The sequence below is a fragment of the Microcaecilia unicolor genome, chromosome 7, assembly GCF_901765095.1.
Source record: "Microcaecilia unicolor chromosome 7, aMicUni1.1, whole genome shotgun sequence".
NCBI lineage: Eukaryota > Metazoa > Chordata > Amphibia > Gymnophiona > Siphonopidae > Microcaecilia > Microcaecilia unicolor.
Window position 1 is genome coordinate 13,040,535 of NC_044037.1, and position 19,309 is coordinate 13,059,843.

Genomic DNA, 19,309 nt, shown 5'->3' on the forward strand with positions numbered 1-19,309 from the left:
TGGTTAAGCTGCAAGTCTCAAAAGCAAAATAAAGTGAATTCTGGTAAAAACAGTGTTTTGCTTCTTAAGTGTCCAGGCAACTGACAGTATATTCTAGTGCTCTATCAGTGACTGAATGCATCTCAGGAGCTTCGCTTGAGCTACTTTTTCAGGCACATATTTACACGTGCAATGCCATTTTAGATCTATCGTAGAAATAGCAATTTAAAAAGTATAGGTCAGTACATCTCAAGTTTCACCAGTATTTTAGAACAGAAATTGCTAATATACAGGAAAAATGGTCATTTTTGCACCAAGTGTGTGCAGCATATCGTATTAAAAAAAAACAAAAACAAAAAAAATGATGGGTTGAAAGCCAACACATAACCAATTATGTTTCTAGGATCACAAAGATAATTGGTTATGTGCCGGGAGGGGGGGGGGGAGGAATTAAAGGGCAACCCCACCTAATCGTTCCAGTGGAGTGATGCTCAATTGCAGCTGTTTCCCAAATCCTAAACATCCTTGGTAGCAGGTGTAACTCCTGACGTCAATCATTTAGGACAATCATTTAGTCCTCTTCTCATGTATGAATTTGCCCCACCCTTGTCCAGTTCAGAACATGCCCAGACTATGCCCACTTTCCATTTGCATGCTTTTGGGTTTGTGACGTGCATATCCGAGCGTTGTAAAATGGGGACTTACTTTTATGCAAGATTAATGTTTAAGTCAGTTTATGCATGTCACAAATGCGAACAGGGCATGTAAAATGAGGGCCTTAGAATAAAGTGTAGATGTTTATACATTTTCAGATTTAAAGACAATACTCGCTCAATAAAAATAAACTGAAAGAGTGTGCAATGAATTGCAAGAACTTAAGGGCATCTCATCTACATATGAATGAGATACAATAAAAAGTTTATTCTGGCCTCTCAAGATGTTTGCATTCTTCAGTCTTAATCAGGGCTTCTTTTGAGGGGGTACTTGGGGGTACTGAGTACTGGCACCTTTTCCATTGTCTGCTAAAATTGACCCATGGCCCAAAGTTTTAATAAAAGAGCTCAGGCTCTACACACCAATTCTGCCTGGTCATAGATTCTATGACTGGTTGCAGGGGGCCTGGCTATTGTGGGGTGGGTCCCTCAGTAATCCCCCCACCCCTGAAGGGTGGCCTGGCATTTGAGTACTGGCACCTTTTTCACTAGAAAAAACACACTGGTCTTAATCATGTTAAGTATAGCTGCCTTCATTTATTACCAAGTGTTTATAATAGTTTTAACTACAATTTTAACCTTATTTATTTATTTGTTACATTTATACCCCACATTTTCCCACCTATTTGCAAGCTCAATGTGGCTTACATAGTACCGTAGAGGCGTTTGCCAATTCGGTTGATAGCAGATACAAAGTTATATTGTGGTCAGATGAGGTAGGTGTGGATCAGGCATCATGGGGTCGAAGGAAGTGAAGATTATAAATTGTCCAGTACGATCATTAGTTATGCAGTGTTGCTGGGTGCTGGGATTTATGTTGGATCGGTGGGATAGGCATTTTTGAAGAGGTGAGTTTTGAGTGATTTCCTGAAGTTTAAGTGGTCACGGATTGTTCTCACAGCATTTGGGAGTCCGTTCCATAGTTGTGCGCTTATGTAGGAGAAGCTGGATGCATAAGTTGTTTTGTGTCTTAGTCCTTTACAATTTGGATAATGTAGGTTTAGGTATGATCGTGATGATCTGATTCTGTTTCTGGTTGGTAGATCTATTAGGTCTGTCATGTATCCTGGGACTATGCCATAGATAATTTTGTGGACCAAAGTGCAGAATTTGAAGATGATCCTTTCTTTGATTGTGAGCCAGTGCAACTTTTCTCATAGGGGTTTAGCACTTTCGAATCGTGTTTTACCATATATCAATCTGGCTGATGTATTTTGGGCGGTCTGGAGTTTTTTTGAGAGTTGTACTTTGCATCCTGCGTAGATTCCGTTACAGTAGTCTGCATGGCTTAGGACCATTGATTGTATTAGGTTTCGAAAAGTTTCCCTCGGGAAGAAAGATTTTATTCTTCTGAGTTTCCACATTGCATAGAACATTTTCTTTATTACGGTATTTACTTGGTTCTCGAGTGTAAGGTTGCGATCGAGTGTAACGCCGAGTATTTTTAAGCTATCTGAAGTAGGGAGTGTGTGTCCTAGGGTTCTTATAGTTGCGGGTTTGTACTTGTTGTGTAGTGATGAGAGGATGAGGCAGTGTGTTTTTTCTGTGTTCAGTTTCAATTGGAATGAGTTTGCCCAGGAGTCCATAATGTTGAGGCCATCATTAATTTCATTGGTTATTTCTGTCAAGTCCTGTCTGAAGGGAATGTAGATTGTAACGTCATCTGCATAGATGAATGGGTTGAGACCTCGAATGGACAAGGACTTTGCCAGTGGGTTCATCATCATTGTTAAAGAGTATTGGTGATAATGGTGATCCTTGAGGTACTCCGCAAGCTGCTTTCCACGGTGGTGATATCTTTGAGTTTCATTTCATTTTGTATGTTCTGGTGGTTAGAAAGCCCTTGATCCAGTTAAGTACGTTTCCATCAATCCCAAAGTGGCTAAGGAGTCTCAGTAGTATGTTGTGGTTTACCATGTCGAATGCGCTCAACATGTCAAATTGGAGGAGAAGTATGCTTTTACCTATGGCTATTTCCTGCTTGAATTTGGCCAGGAGGGTGACTTTCCTGCTTATTTTCGAAGGAGAACGGCGGCCAAATCGGTATAATCGAAAGCCGATTTTGGCCAGCCTCAAATGCTTTCTGTCGCGGGGACGGCCAAAGTTCAAGGGAGCATGTCGACAGTGTACCGAAGGCGGGACGGGGACGTGGTTAAGAGATGAGCGTCCTCAGCCGATAATGGAAAAAAGACGGGCGGACTTGGTCCCTTTTTTTTTTTTCAGGACCAAGTCTCAAAAAGGTGCCTGAACTGACCAGATGACCACCAGAGGGAATCGGGGATGACCTCCCCTTACTCCCCCAGTGGTCACCAACCCCCTCCCACCCAAAAATAAAATTGAAAACATTTTTTACCAGCCTCTATGCCAGCCTCAAATGTCATACCCAGCTCTATTACAGCACTATGCAGGTCCCTGAAGCAGTTTTTAGTGGGTACTGCAGTGCACTTCAGGCAGGTGGACCCAGGCCCATCCCCCCTACCTGTTACACTTGTGGTGGTAAATGGGAGCCCTCCAAAACCCACCACAAACCCACTGTACCCACATGTAGGTGCCCCCCTTTAAGGGCTATGGTACTGTTGTACAGTTGTGGGTAGTGGGGTTTGGGGCGCTCAGCACAGAAGGGAATGGAGCTATGGACTTGGGAGCCATTTAGGAAGTCCACTGCAGTGCCCTCTAGGGTGCCCTGGCATGTGAGGGGGACCAGTGCACTACAAATGCTGGCTCCTCCCACAACCAAATGGCTTGGATTTGGCTGGTTTTGAGATGGCTGGCCTCGGTTTCCATTATCGGCGAAAACCAAGGTCGGCCATCTCTAAGAAAACTCCAAACAGCCCAGAATACAGCAGCCAGACTCATCTTCGGAAAACCAAAATATGAAAGTGCAAAACCCTTACGAGAGAAGCTACACTGGCTCCCACTCAAGGAACGCATTACTTTTAAAGTATGCACATTAGTCCACAAAATCATTCACGGTGAAGCCCCAGCCTACATGTCTGATTTAATAGACTTACCACCAAGAAACGCCAAAAGATCATCCCGAACTTTCCTCAACCTCCACTTCCCTAATTGCAAGGGCTTGAAATACAAGGCGCTGCATGCGTCAACCTTTTCCTACATGAGCACGAAGTTCTGGAATTCACTGCTGCGCAACCTGAAAACAATCTACGAGCAAACCACCTTCCGCAAACTACTCAAGATCCATCTTTTTGAGAAAATTTACGGAAAGAACCAAAACACATAAAGCCGCACTCACTGTTCAATAATGCATCATTACAGCCACTCTGAATTCCCATCCCCCCTAACCTCACCTTCTCATCCCCCGTAATCTCACCACACTCATACCTTTACTCACAGAAAATGTATACCAAATGCTTTCCTCATTATATACTGCCCCTTTTAGTTTCCCGTTGGTTCCTTCCAATGTATCGCCCCTTTTAGTTCCCGTTGTTTCCTTTCCAATGTTTCAATGATCTTTTCCATTGTTATATTCCTTAATGATACTTGACTTTGTCTCGCATAACTCCTCATAATGTAATCCATAACTGAGTTGTAACAAACTGTATTTCCAGCTTTCATAACGTATTGTAAGCAACACTGAACCCGCAAAAAGGTGGGAAAATGTGGGATACAAATGCAATAAATAAATAAATAAGTCTGGCAATCTCAACATTTAGGTTGACCATCTCTAAGGTTGACCTAAATGTTGAGATTTGGCCGGCCCCAACCATATTATCAAAACGAAAGATGGACGCCCATCTTGTTCGATAATACGGTTGGCTCTGCCCCTTCCCGGGGCCATCCCTGGAGATGGGCACCCCCGTTCGATTATGCCCCTCCACAACAGTTTCAGTGCTACAGTGGGAGTGGAATCCTGATTGTGAATCGTGCAGTATTGAGAACTTGTCCAAGTATTCTGTAAGCTGTTTGGTCACCAAGCTCTCCAGCAATTTTACTACTATAGGGATAGACGCGACTGGTCGATAGTTGGTGAGATCATTTGTTTTTTTCTTGGTGTCTTTAGGTATTGGGGTAAGTAGGATGTTACTATATTCCTTGGGGAAGGAACCTTGTTGTAGCATGAAGTTTAGGTAGGCTGTGAGGTCTTCTATGAATCAGTTGGGGGCGTATTTCAGTAGATGACTGGGACGTGTCCAGTTTACTGAAACTGAACATGGCCAAGAGCGAACTTCTTGTCTTCCCACCCAAACCCACTTCTCCTCTACCTCCACTCTCTATTTCGGTTGAAACACCCTCATCGTCCCCATCTCATCTGCCCGCAACCTCGGTGTCATCTTCGACTCCTCCCTCTCCTTCTCTGCGCATATCCAGCAGATAGCCAAGACCTGTCGCTTCTTCCTCTATAACATTAGCAAAATCCGCCCTTTCCTCTCTGAGCACACCACCCGAACTCTCATCCACTCTCTCGTTACCTCTCGCCTTGACTACTGCAACCTACTCTTCACTGGTCTCCCACTTAGCCACCTATCCCCCCTTCAGTCCGTTCAGAACTCTGCTGCACGTCTTATCTTCCGCCTGAACCGATACACTCATATCACCCCTCTCCTCGTCACTTCATTGGCTTCCGATCACGTACCGCATTCAATTCAAGCTTCTGCTACTAACCTACAAATGTACTCGATCTGCAGCCCCTCATTACCTCTCAACCCTCATCTCCCCTTACTTTCCTACCCGTAACCTCCGCTCTCAAGACAAATCCCTCCTTTCAGTACCCTTCTCCACCACTGCCAACTCCAGGCTCCGCCCTTTCTGCCTCGCCTCACCCCACGCGTGGAACAAACTCCCCGAGCCCATACGCCAGGCCCCCTCCCTGCCAATCTTCAAATCTCTGCTTAAAGCCCACCTCTTCAATGTCGCCTTCGGCACCTAACCTCTACACCTCTACCCAGGAAATCTAGACTGCCCCAACTTGACATTTCGTTCTTTAGATTGTAAGCTCCTTTGAGCAGGGACCGTCCTTCTTTATTTTGTACAGCGCTGCGTAACCCTAGTAGCGCTCTAGAAATGTTAAGTAGTAGTAGTAGTAGTATTGGCAAACCTATGAGTCGCTTGTGTGACTGATTCAGTGGTGAGTGGATTGAATTTTGACCAGGTTCGGTCAGCTGGGTATCCGCTCGGGATTAGGTCCAGGTTGTCGAAGAATTTTTTTGATGTCTGTGTTGTGATGAGGAAGGGTGCTGCATAATTTTGTTATTTTGTCTTTAAAGTAGGTAGCCAGTTTGTCTGCAGGTGGGATGTCTGTGTTGGATGTGGTGACAGGAATGGTGTCTAATAGCTTATTTACGAATTGAAATCGTTTCTTGAGATCTTTGTTATCCGGTCCTAGTTTGGTTTTATAGTAGGACCTTTTGGTTTGTCTAATTGCATATTTGTATTTTCTGTGTATTTGTTTCCATGCATTGAGTGTGTGTTCATCTTTTGTTTTTTTCCATGCTCGTTCTAGTTTTCTGGTTTGTGTTTTGAATTTTTTTAATTCGTCATTGTACCAAGGTATTGAGTTTTGTCTTCTTGATATTCTCTTCTTTAAAGGTGCTATTTCGTTTAGTACGCTTCTGCATCTATCCTCCCAGTGATTGAGGTAATGTATGGAGTCAGTTCTTATCCATCCGTTGTCATATATCTGTTGCCAGAAGACTTGTGGATCTATTTGCCCTCAAGTTGTTTGTTCTGATGTGCGAGTTAATCCCTTCTTTTGCCAGTTTAGGGATAGGTTCAGTTTGTAGTGGTCGGTCCAAGGTGTTTCTGACCATTTGATGTTTGTTATTGATAGGTTATGATCTGTGTGCAGTTTGTGTGCTAGGAGGTCCAGTGTGTGTCCCTTAGTGTGGGTAGTTTGTATGTGAGGCCATTTGAGATCCCAGGACTATAAGAAGTCTTTATATTCGCGTGCATTGGCGGATTTCGGATCTTCTAGGTGAAGGTTTATGTCGCCTAGTATTAGTGTATTGGAGTTATTAACACAAGTGTTTGAGATGAAGTCCGTGAAGATTGGCTGGCTTTCATTCCAGTTGCCGGGCAGTCTGTAGAACAGGACACAGTTCAGCTGATCAATCAGAGATTTGTTTTGGATTCTGAGTGAAGCAATTTCTAGTTGGGGTGTTATGGACTCGGTGGTGGTTTCAACAGTGAGTTGTTCTCTATAGATTAGTGCAATGCCTCCACCTCTCTTTTCCGATTTGGTCCAGTGGGTGATTTTGTAACCTGGAGGGCATAGTTCAAGGATTATGGGGTCTTTTTGATTGTGGATGCAGGTTTCGCTGATTAAGATAAGATCAAGGTTTTCTGCATTAATCCAGTCTGATATTGTTGTTGTTTTGTTAACTACGGACCTAGCATTAATGTAGCCTACTTGGATGTTTTGGTATTGGGCTGTTATGTTTGGTGTTGTATAGATTTTTGTAAGTTGTCGTTCGTTGGATGTTGTGTGTTTGTTGTGATCTTTCGTGCCATTTTGTTGGTATTGACCATGTTTAGATAATTTTCCTTTGATTTGGTGGGTATCCGTTTGGTGAGGTGTTGAGTGTTTGATCAGTCTTTGGTGGTTTTGTAGGATAGATACTGCAGAAGCAGCATTCAAAGCCAAGGAAAGGGAGCCTCAGCCACTGCACAATGACAATAGCTACTTGCCAGAGTCAGGGTCCCTTTTACTAAAGTATGTTAAGCACTTAAAACAAAAATTAGCAAGACCATGCTAACAGCTATGTGGTAGATTAATACTTAGCACAGTTAATAGATTGTGGACTGCACTTTGCTATTAATGCTGCAGATAATGAAGATCACTTAATGACACCTTAATCTGCACACAATTAAAACACTGTGTGTGTAGATTCTGGAAACATCCAAATAGTTAATGCAAAGGCTGTCCAGTTATCATACAGTAATTTTGGCCATTAATGTGCAGTTAACTGTAAAACTACTGTACTTCAGTACAAGGACCCTTCTTCAGTCTTTTGTGATCTTTATCTGTCCCAAGCATGTCCAAACTCACCACCACCACCTCTGCTAGCCGGCCATATCAGGCCTTTCCATTTTCAAAAGTCAACAACCAGGCCCACATCTATCTATTACTAACAAGTTTTGTAATAGTCACCAAAGCCAATACAAAACAGTAGACAGAAAAGAAAGACCAATCTTGCAAAAAACATCTCTGTTAAACTGACAAATTATACCCTAAGACAAAGCAAAGTATGCATAGAGTGTAATGGCTAGGGGGAGTGCCAGAATAGGCGACTGTAGGCACCCTGCTGACTTCCTCGCTCCTGAGGCAGCACAAAAAGTAAGAGGGCTGCTTTGGCAGGGATTTCTTTGACTGGCGGGGCTTCAGTGTCCCCATCATAAAAGGTATATCTAATGTGGGGGGGGGGGGGTTGAAAGAGGAAATGCATGCCTCCCCAATCTGTCCCTGTGTCCCCCTCAGTCCATCTCTGTGCCCCCCCCCCCATGGACTTCTGGCTATACCCTGCCTTTAATCATGAAAAGGATGGAATATTTGGAAAATCAGGGGAGAAGAAACAATCTCTATTTTGTTGAACTTCCCCAAGTCGCTCTTGATATCACCAACTGATACGGTCAGGAGATATTTGAAGGAAATAATGAAGTTTTCAGATGATAATTTACTACCTATAGTAAGGGACACTTATCTATCGTTGCACGGGAGAAATGTACCTGGTGTTGAAGTACATGAGAAACCCCAGAAGAAAATTTGAATTTAACTGACTTTCTTGACTCATCTATGGAACTGCTAACGGGAAGATCTACAATACTAGTTACACTTGTACTGGATCCGGACCGTAATACTACATAAGAACATAAGACCCTAAAATTGGTGGTGTTAATTATTTATTCTCCGACCCGAAGCAGCTCATGGATTTTCTCATAGCGAGAGTCCAACACTAATTAAAGAGCTTCTACAAATTTGCCTTTACCAGCTGTCGCCAATTTACAGGTAGTCCTCTTGAAGATATTTTGATTTTGTTTCCTTTAATTTTATTTCAGACTTGGCTCCCCCTTAAGGTGGGTTAAAGTAATTAGCTGTAGAACTGTTTGATATTATGTCTGATTTCCTTGATTTGTTCAAATATTTTATTTCCAATTTGCATTCAAGTGGATGTGATATGTGTAAAATTCATAAATAAATTTTTTTTTCAAATAATTAAAAAAAGACATTAACCAAAGAGGGGGAAATGCCACTACTACTACTTAACATTTCTAGAGCGCTACTAGGTTACGCAGCGCTGTACAGTTTAACAAAGAAGGACAGTCCCTACTCGAAGGAGCTTACAATCTAAAGGACGAAATGTCAAGTTGGGGCAGTCAAGATTTCCTGAATAGAGGTGTAGTGGTTATGTGCCGAAGGCGACATTGAAGAGTAACTATCACCCTCCAAACCAAGCTCCAGTGGACATGAGTACAATTGCTTATAAAATGATTTAAAAAGAGCACAAATCTCCCCATCTGATCAAACTAAAATCCCATAATTTCCCCCCAGTTTCAGAATTTTTGAGGAGGCCCACCACTACCTAGTCAGCCAAGCTACCAACTTCCCATTTTTGTTCCTGGCACTTTCACCGACTCCTGGAGTGCTCCCTCGGTATGTCTCCAGGGTTATCACTTCTTAACGTGTTAACTACGCTCTGCTGTAGCCAGTGGTTGGGTCTTTCAGCCAGGGCCGCCGAGAGGTGGGCAAAATTCCCCCGGGCCCGACCTCCAAGGGGGGCCCGGACATAAGCATCCTCCCCTCAGCAGTGTTTCTTCAAGCTACTGGAAGCATCAAAAAAGAAAACAACCTGCCTCCAGCTGGCTTCAGACGTGTTCCTCCTACTTTATCCCACCTCCTCCGACACAACTTCCTATATCTGCACAGGCGGGACACACAGCAGAAGAAATACGTCGAAGGCCAGCAAAAGGTAAGTTGCTTATTTGTTGATGCTGCCTGCAGCCGGAACACTGCCGAGGAGAGGAGGGAAAGAAGAGAAATATTGAACCAGGAGGGGGTGCGGTGACAGCGGCAGGCAGGCAGTGGGGGAGCACATTTTTTGCCCAAGGCCCTGCGGCTTCTCTTGGCGGCCCTGCCTTCAGCCTGTCACAGGAAGGACCCACCCAACCCATGTCTGGCGGCAGAGCACAGTTAACGCATAACCCAGTCCTGGCACAGGAGCAAGAGACCAATCAGAATGCACTTATGCAGCTCCCTCTTCCTCCACGGCACCACTGTAAGTTTGCATGGCACACAGTTTGGGAAATGCTGATTTAACCTGTTCCCCTATTGGAGTTTACAGAAGTCAGCTGCTTCAACTTTTGTGCTTTTCTAAGGTTTAGAATCCAGTCTCTCCATTTGAGACCTTTTGCCTTAGGCATTCTGTGCCACAGAAGGACTGCAAAATGGGGAAGGCTTCAGTCCTATTCTTTTGGCACCAAGTGACAGCTGATAAATACACAAACAGCCCATGTATAGTTACTGTCCTCAACCTCCACCCCTCTCTTAGTCCTGGTTTAGGGAGCTAAGAATTTGGTGGGTTCCTGGATGCGGTTCCTCACTCACAGCCATTCTACATCCTTCTGACTCTTCTCTAGACCCCCAATTGTGGAAGGACATGATTCCTCTCTTGTAACTGGATTTACCACTTTTTTGAAGGAATTCACTCAAGGTACGGCAAAATGTTCCACCTGCAGTTGTAATGATATAGCATTTTGGTAGACTACTTACGGTTGAAATAACAATGATGTCAACCGTCTACTCTCCAACAGCAGTATAACAAGGACTATATATAGAAAAAAACCCATTGAGTGTACGGGAAGTAGAATTAGGGTAAATACTTGGCTCCCTACTGTTATAAATAGCCCCCTGAGAACCTATACCAAACTAGGACTCACAAAATCAGATTGATGAACCAAGGCTTAATTAACTTATTATTTCAAAATACACCTTTGCAAAGATGGGTGCATCTAGAAGCAATAGGCACACCCCTCCCTAATGTTTACAGGTTTTATACCCTTTCTTTTTAGTTACATTATAAGTATCTGCCCCTAAGTTTCTCATTGGATATTGATCACATTTACCACCAACCCCTAATACATTGTTAATTATCATATGACAGTCCTCTAAAAATTTCCCAACACCCAAGTAGCTGAGCCTCTATCCATTGTTAGTTCTGCTTGGTTTGCATTTTTGTATCTTTAAACCTTTATGTGAGAGCTTTGCATAGTTCAGCACATGGCATGTTCCACCTTCCCCTTGACCGGGGCCTTTTTCTCTATTTCTCTGTCTCAGAATTTTTATCACTTTGCACAAATTGTATTTATTTATTTATTTTGTAGCATTTGTATCCCACATTTGCAGGCTCAATGTGGCTTACATTTGCCGTAATGGCGATTGCCATTTCCGGGTAACAGAGTACAAAAGTCGTTGCATTAAGGTGCATATATACATGGTAAAGAAAAATACATTGTGGTAGTGCATATTGATTCCTGCGTGAGGATTGTAACATACATTAGGTCATCGACTGTAGAGAAACCATATTCAACATAAGGGTTTCTTTTGTTAATGATTTTAGAAAGCTATAATATGGTGATTTCCATCCCTAAAGAGCTCCTTTCTACCAAGTTATTTTTGCAATTATGTTAAAAGAAAAAGCAATATATTTACACCTTTCTCACACCTACTTTGCGCTCCTCCATTAAGAGGGAAGATACAGCGTCTGCAGTGCTCTGACAATTTATGTCACTTGATAATACACTGTGTGGTTACAGGAAAATAGTTTTTAAAAAAATAGCTAAAAAGCTCTCACTAAAAAATGTGCCCTCATACGTTCTCTCCTCACACTCTGCTTCTGAGTTTGGCAACTATAAGAATGTCCCGCGCGCTTTTCAACGTTCTTCTACTTCGGGGCCAACGGTCTCCACCAGCACGTGCACCACCTGCACCAGTGCGTTCTAGCGCGCCCCATTAACAAACCGCGTAATACCAATAAAGTTTTCTAAGGCTGACAAAAAAAAAAACACCAACCAAAACAAGTGTTGGGATTCGTGCGCAGGCGCAACGGCGTCCACAACAACTACCAGCAGCGCCAGCTACAAAAGTCTCCCAAGCAGATGAGCGACTTTTCTCGCGGCCCGTCTGTGCCTCAGCTCAGCTTTGTCACGCGGCGCGCCCGGTGACGTCATGAGCGTCCTGCTGCCCAACATGGCGGACTTCGACACAATCTATGAGCTGGACGAGGAGGAAGAGGAGGAGGTGGAGCGGGTGGTGAGCGAGGAGCGGCTGCTGCACTACACGCCGGACCCGGTAGTGGTGCGGGGCGCTGGACACATCACGGTGTAAGCGGAGGGAGCCGAGGTGGCCGCCGCCGTGCGGTTGTTGTGGTGCTGAGGAGGCGGTGTTTCCTACTAGGCCGTAGGGCTGGGCTTTCCTGACTGACAGACAGTGGCCCTGAAAGAAACTCTTTAAGGAGCGCCCTCCCCTCGCCCTTCTCTCCCTGTGTCTGCTGCCCATTTTTTTTCCCTCTCTCTCTCCTCACCCTCTTTCCTTCTTCTCTCTCGGCTGTGGCTAGGATGATTTTAGGAAAAAAAATGAAATCTGAGGAAAAAAAGTTAGTGACCGACTTCGATTTGCTACTTTGTAGCAGAGGAGTGTGGTAGCCGTGTTAGTCCACTCTTAAGGTTATCAATAGAAATCAAACAAAATAAAACGTGGAAAAGAAAATAAGATGATACCTTTTTTATTGGACATAACTTAATACATTTCTTGATTAGCTTTCGAAGGTTGCCCTTCTTCCTCAGATCGGAAATAAGCAAATGTGCTAGCTGACAGTGTATATAAGTGAAAACGTTCAAGCATTACTATGACAGTAAAATAGATACTATTGGAAATTCTACATGGAATGTTGCTACTATTGGAGATTCTACATGGAATGCTGCTATTCCAGTAGCAACATTCCATGTAGAAGGCTGCGCAGGCTTCTGTTTCTGTGAGTCTGACGTCCTGCACGTACGTGCAGGACGTCAGACTCACAGAAGCAGAAGCCTGCGCGGCCACATTGCTGATCTACAAGGGCCGACTTCTACATGGAATGTTGCTGGTGGAATAGCAACATTCCATGTAGAATCTATAGAAATCAAACAAAATAAAACATGGAAAAGAAAATAAGATGATACCTTTTTTATTGGACATAACTTAATACATTTCTTGATTAGCTTTCGAAGGTTGCCCTTCTTCCTCAGATCGGAAATAAGCAAATGTGCTAGCTGACAGTGTATATAAGTGAAAACGTTCAAGCATTACTATGACAGTAAAATAGATACTATTGGAAATTCTACATGGAATGTTGCTACTATTGGAAATTCTACATGGAATGTTGCTACTATTGGAGATTCTACATGGAATGTTGCTATTCCACTAGCAACATTCCATTTAGAAGGCTGCGCAGGCTTCTGTTTCTGTGAGTCTGACGTGCAGGACGTCAGACTCACAGAAGCAGAAGCCTGCGCGGCCACATTGCTGATCTACAAGGGCCGACTTCTACATGGAATGTTGCTGGTGGAATAGCAACATTCCATGTAGAATCTATAGAAATCAAACAAAATAAAACATGGAAAAGAAAATAAGATGATACCTTTTTTATTGGACATAACTTAATACATTTCTTGATTAGCTTTCGAAGGTTGCCCTTCTTCCTCAGATCGGAAATAAGCAAATGTGCTAGCTGACAGTGTATATAAGTGAAAACATTCAAGCATTACTATGACAGTCTGACAGGGTGGGAGGAGGGGGGTGGGTAGGAAGTATGCATGGGGACATCAAAGCATATCATTGATATTCTAACAGGGTGGGTGTGGATAGGTGAGGGGAGGGTGATCAACAGAGACATATACAGCTTTATGGTTTATAATGGGCTAGGAACCCCAGATCCTTGTTAAGTCCTTTCTGTTGGGTGTTTGATTTCTATTGATAACCTTAAGAGTGGACTAACACGGCTACCACACTCCTCTACTTTGTAGCAGAATCACAGATTGTTGAAAGATGAGAACTTTACTACCTGCTCCCCGGATGTTTATTGTTTGATATGTGCAGTATTAAGCTTTTGTCTTTCGTCTTGTTCTTTTGTTTCCTGGATACTTCACATTTTGGGGGGCATAGAGTATAAGAGTCAGCTAGATCTATAGGTGCACCCAGTACAGACCACAGTCCACAGAGGGTTAATTAGCATTGTGTTTGGCACCGCCATTCATTTAGAAATGTTGGCACCCATGGTGTACAGTCAACAGTTTTCTTTCCTGAAGAAACGGTGTGACTGAACTGGTACTGTGTAAAACATTGTCCTCTTGTACCCTTTAGGTAGGTATAACCAAAGCAAGCGATTTCTAAGCAAAACAAGAAAAAAATAAGTGTTGATTACACTGGTACTGCACCAAAAGTTATGGAGGTCAATGATCAGGGTATAAATGGAAGTTTAAGCTTAATATAATTGTCTAATCTGAAAACAAATGTACCGTGCACTAGTAATATGTCAATCAATTTGTACAGTCCTCAGTCTCAATGGTGGGGGTGAGAAAATAGATAAAAACAATAACAAACCCAACACCGTCAAATCTGAATCAAGGAGCTTCTATATAAACAGACTGGTAATGATTTCTTTCACTAAAGTCATCTTCAGTCTGATATATCTTTTATTCTTATAAACTCTAAAGCTGTGTTTTTTTTTAATTAAAAAAAAAAGACATTTAGCTTATGTAGCCTGGTTAGCTGAGTGCTGTATCGACCCACGCCAACATGGCCCATGTTTCATCATACTGCGTCAGGACTGGTCTCAATTTTATGCCTCAGCATCTCAAAATCTGTTTATCCAATTGGCCATGTTGGCGTGGGTCCGTAGAGCACCCAGCTAACCAATCTATGTAAGCTAAGTGCCTTTTTATTAAAAAGTTTTGAAAAAATAGTTTAATAAGAATAAAATATATATATGACCAAAGACGATTTTAGTGAGTCACAGGGTGAGTGCCTTGTGTGAAAGAAGTCACTGCTGAGATCTGTTTATATAGACGCTCCTTGATTAAAGATTTGATGGCGTTGGGTTTTTTTTTTATTGTTTTGAGCCTTACTACTACTTAACATTTCTAGAGCGTTACTAGGGTTACGCAGCGCTGTACAAAATAAACAAAGAAGGACGGTCCCTAATCAAAGGAGCTTACAATCTAAAGAACGAAATGTCAAGTTGGGGCAGCCTTGTAAACATAAGCATGTACATGTCTGTTTAGTATAGTGGTATTTTTTTTTAATGGGACTGTATTATGCCCTGAACAACTTTAATACACACATATGTAGCATTCTAGACATCTAGTAGGAATATATAAATAAGTTGTAGTAGTAATATCATGACCACATAAAAGATGGCAGACTTGTGATGGAGGTGGTCATGGTCCATTCAGTCTGCCCATCTTGTTTACACTTGTAACTGCTGCGCTATGCAGGTTACTCCTCTCGTCTTCCCCCCCCCCCCCCCCCCCCCCCCATGCTGTTCTGTTTAACGTTGTCATAATTACAGCAGGGAGGACACTAAGAAAAAAACTATTGTAGCTGCATTTAACTTAAAAATTAAAATTTTGACAAATAGTAACATGTCGGGAAATAAAGACTTGCACAGTCCATCTAGTCTCCTCCCCAACAAGGTGGCCAGAAGTTGAATCTAGCATTCTGCGTAGGTTCCACTTCTTCATAATTAAAACTGATATACTTAATGTCTTCTGGCCAATTTTGGGTCACAGACTATAGAAGTCTGCCTGGCACTGGTCCTATTTCCCAACAATTGGAGTTGCTTTCGAAGCCCACCCCAGCCTTCATCCTGATCTGATTTTTGCCATTTATTTATTTATTTATTTATTGCACTTGTATCCCACATTTTCCCACCTATTTGCAGGCTCTATGTGGCTTACAAAGACCTGTTATGGCATAGCCATGCCAGGGTAGAGAGTACAACAATTGGTGTTACAAAAGAAGACAAGGAAACAAGAAGATTTGGTCAAGCAGTTATAGAGAGATACATTCAGAGTAAAGGTGGATAGGTGTTGTGTTATAGTTGGTTATGTGTTCTCGTGGTAGGCCTTGTTAAAGAGATAGGGAACCAAGCCGTAGAAGTCTGCCCGACAGACTGAAAGGAGAATGTCCAGTTTTCCTCAGAAGCAGGAGGTAGCATACTTGTGGATCGCGCACCATATGTAGGCCTGTTCAGCTGCATACCCCACCTGTGATGTGGCCAAAGAGTTGGGCAAGTGATCCATCCACAGTGTTCGGACAGAAGACAGCTTAAAACCAAAAACATCCAATAAAAGCCTAGCTATGAGGAAAGCTATAGTGAAGGAAGAGGAGGAGTGGGCCTTGGACCATGACTCAGGAAAGAAGCTGAGATTAGTGAGGGGATGAGAGAAGTTGCATCTGCTCAGCTCTCACCAACAGTGAAAGATTTAATAGAAATAATTACAGACAAAATAGAAAAAAAAAAAAAAAGAGAGATTCCTGGCTCAAAATTATTGTTGATAAAGTGAAGGCACAGAGCAAAAATTAACTTGATTGCAAATACTAGGAGATAAATGTCAACAAGATTGTAAAAAAAAAAAAAAAACTACTAATATTTGATGCTGGACTATCAAAACCTAAGGGAGCAATTCTGAATGACGGACAGCTTATGGTCTAATTGTTTTAGAGCCTAGTTTCATCATGAAGCCATTGTTTTCTTCTTAATAAGTATTTAAGGCGGCCTTTTAATAAGGTGCGCTAGTGTTTTTAGTTTGTGCTAAGTGCTGAGATGCCCATAGGAATATAATGGGCATCTCGGCGTTTAGCAGCAGGTCATTTTTAGCGCACCTTAGTAAAAGATCTTCTAAATACTTAAGGAGAAAGGCAGTCAGCTTCCTATATGAATTCATGTTTGGTGAGGACATCTAAATCGGGTAGCTCCTCTTTAATTAATGCTTTTTTTTTTTTTTAACATTCAACATCATGAAGATCATATGTACGATACTGAATGTTAATTCTAAGCTGGTTTATGCAATAGTTATGTACTAATATTTGATATACCGCAAAGCCCCACCCCCATACTGATCATACTTCTTATATAAGTGTGATTTTTATCATTTGCTAAAGGGGAAAATAGTTTATTTAAGATATTGTTCTCATTTAGCCTAATAGGTGGAGAAAAATTATGAGATTGCTCATCAATTCTTGGGCAATACAACCACTCCTATTCTATTTGTAGATCATCTCTTGCTCAAAATCTCTTCAAAAGTTTCACATCAATAGCTGAGCTATCCATTATCCTCCGGATTCTATATATGGTGACTAAAGTTGTGTGCACAACTTAATTGATTAATGAACCAATCAGCACCATAATTGTCTGCTAACAACAAATTATTGGCTTTAGTTGGCATCAGTTGTGAGTTACGCACACATCATATTCTGTAACGCTGTGCGTGGAACTCCTGTAGGTGGAGATTCTATATATGGCACCTAGATTTGCATGCTGAAATCCAGGTGCATTCTAAAACTACGCATGTAACTTTATTGGCTCAACAAGCCAATCAGCATTTTTAACAGCACTTAAGCAATAATGAGCACTAATTGACAATAGTTGCAAGTTATGCGCACAACTCGGTAAGCGCGTTCTATAATGAACTGCGCCTAAATGGTGAAGCGTGCAGTTCAAACGGGGCATGTTTATGGGCATTTTGTCAGTTTTCTAAAATTTACACACATAGCTATAGAATACAGCGCAGTTTGCCTAAGCTCATGCCAGGATTTATTTCAAGTTTTTGTTGGAGTAAATGGACGTGTGCAGATTTAAGCATGAAGATATCGACTAAACGTATTCTGTATACCATGTTTAAATTTTATAGAATACATTTAGGCAAAACTGAGTTCCGTGCGGCTTTTTTAAGCGCCATATATAGAATCTGGCCCATAGTGTGTAATTTGATGGGAGTGTGGACAGGGGCCTTTCCAAGGGCATTCCCAGAATTTACTTGCATTGTTAAAGAATAGACTCGATCGGTGCCTGACAGGAGCCGGCATTTACACCTGCTTTCAGCTTAAATTTTTCAGCACCATTTTTTGGTGCTATTTATAGAATCTAGTCCTATAATGCCAAAATATTTTGGAAAGTTTTCTTAAATATTAGAGGAAATACATTGTAATAGTATCTTTTCTACATTGTACTAGAAAGAAATCTAATTTTCCACCCATTGAAATATATTTATTGGCCTTTAGGAAACATTGCAGAGCAGTCAATTACTGCTGACAAACAGATCTTGTAGTAAAATAGAAATCTAAATTTGGGAACTTTCCATTTAAAGTACTGTTGCTTGCATGTATTAAGTGTTGAGTTGTTACTCTCTTGAAATAAAGTGCTCATTTAAAAAAAAAAAAAATTAGCTGCTTTTAAGTGGAATTTCAATTTTGAGGTCTATAGTATTGGTATGACTTTAAAATCAGAACCCTCATATGATGGCAAGTTTTAGAATATTGTAAAAGAATAGCACTACTGTGGTATATTGCAATTGTTTATATAGTAATTTGATATCGGCTTGCACAACTGAGCATAAGTTCAAAAATGTTGACATCAAGATGAAGAACAGTATGAGTATGTTTGTAGTCTGACATACAAAAGTTGTGTTTTTAAGGTCGGCTTTTTTAAGGGCTGTGCTCTATGCAGAAGCTCTTTCCCTGGATAGAATTGGCTGAAATTTAGACTGGAGATAGCAGCAGATCACGTACATAGACAGGATCAGGATTCAAATATTGAAAGAAAAAATTTTAAGATCTCACAAACACAAGTTCCATGTGGCCACATTGTGTTCAATACTGGGCTGCATCAGGGACATTTAGGGCCCTGTTTACTAAGGTGAGCTACCGTTTTTAGTGACTTAGTGTATGATCATTAGTGTTCGCTGAAAATTCTAGCATGCCCTCAATATAATATTTAATAAGTATAATCATATATATAACACACAAACTAAATTAAAAAGAATAATCAACATATATAATTCTTATTAAAAGCAAATCCACATATTTATGTATTTATTTATTTACAGCATTTGTATCCCACATTTTCCCACACACAAGCAGGCTCAATGTGGCTTACAAGACAATAAGAAATAGGGTTAGGTAAGGAAGGAGTACATGTGTAAAATAAGGTACAAAATAAGAAGGATTGAAATTGTCCTTTGAGGCAATATAATGTAGAGTCTATTGTGTAGCACCAGTAGGGTAGGCTGTACAAAACAGGTCTTTAAAGATCACCGAAAGTCTTGATGATCATGCAGCGTTTTCACACAGTTCGGTAATGCATTCCACATCTGCAGTAGGAGAAATTAGCCGCGTAGGCGGTTTTCTGTTTAAGACCAATGCAACTGGGATAATGAAGATTCATATACTTACGAGACTATCTGATTCTATTCCTCGCCGGAAGATCAAGTAAATCAATCATATAACCCGGGGTCTTCACCATAGATTATTTTGTGGACCAGAGTACAGAGTATTCATATCAAGGGCCCTGTTTACTAAGGTGTGCTAGTGTTAGCGCACACTAAAGATACTAGTGCGCCTATAGCAC

The 19,309-nt window shown here is 41.7% G+C and overlaps 1 protein-coding gene across 1 annotated transcript in view; it reads left to right on the forward strand.

Moving 5' to 3' along the window:
- Window positions 1–11,832: 11,832 nt before the first annotated feature.
- Window positions 11,833–19,309, forward strand: part of CHIC1 (cysteine rich hydrophobic domain 1) — a 36,206-nt gene continuing 28,729 nt past the window's right edge. Inside the window, exon 1 of the mRNA XM_030210424.1 lies at window positions 11,833–12,026. Coding sequence (XP_030066284.1) covers window positions 11,872–12,026 — 155 coding nt within the window. The 5' untranslated portion in view covers window positions 11,833–11,871. The remainder of the gene's footprint in view (window positions 12,027–19,309) is intronic.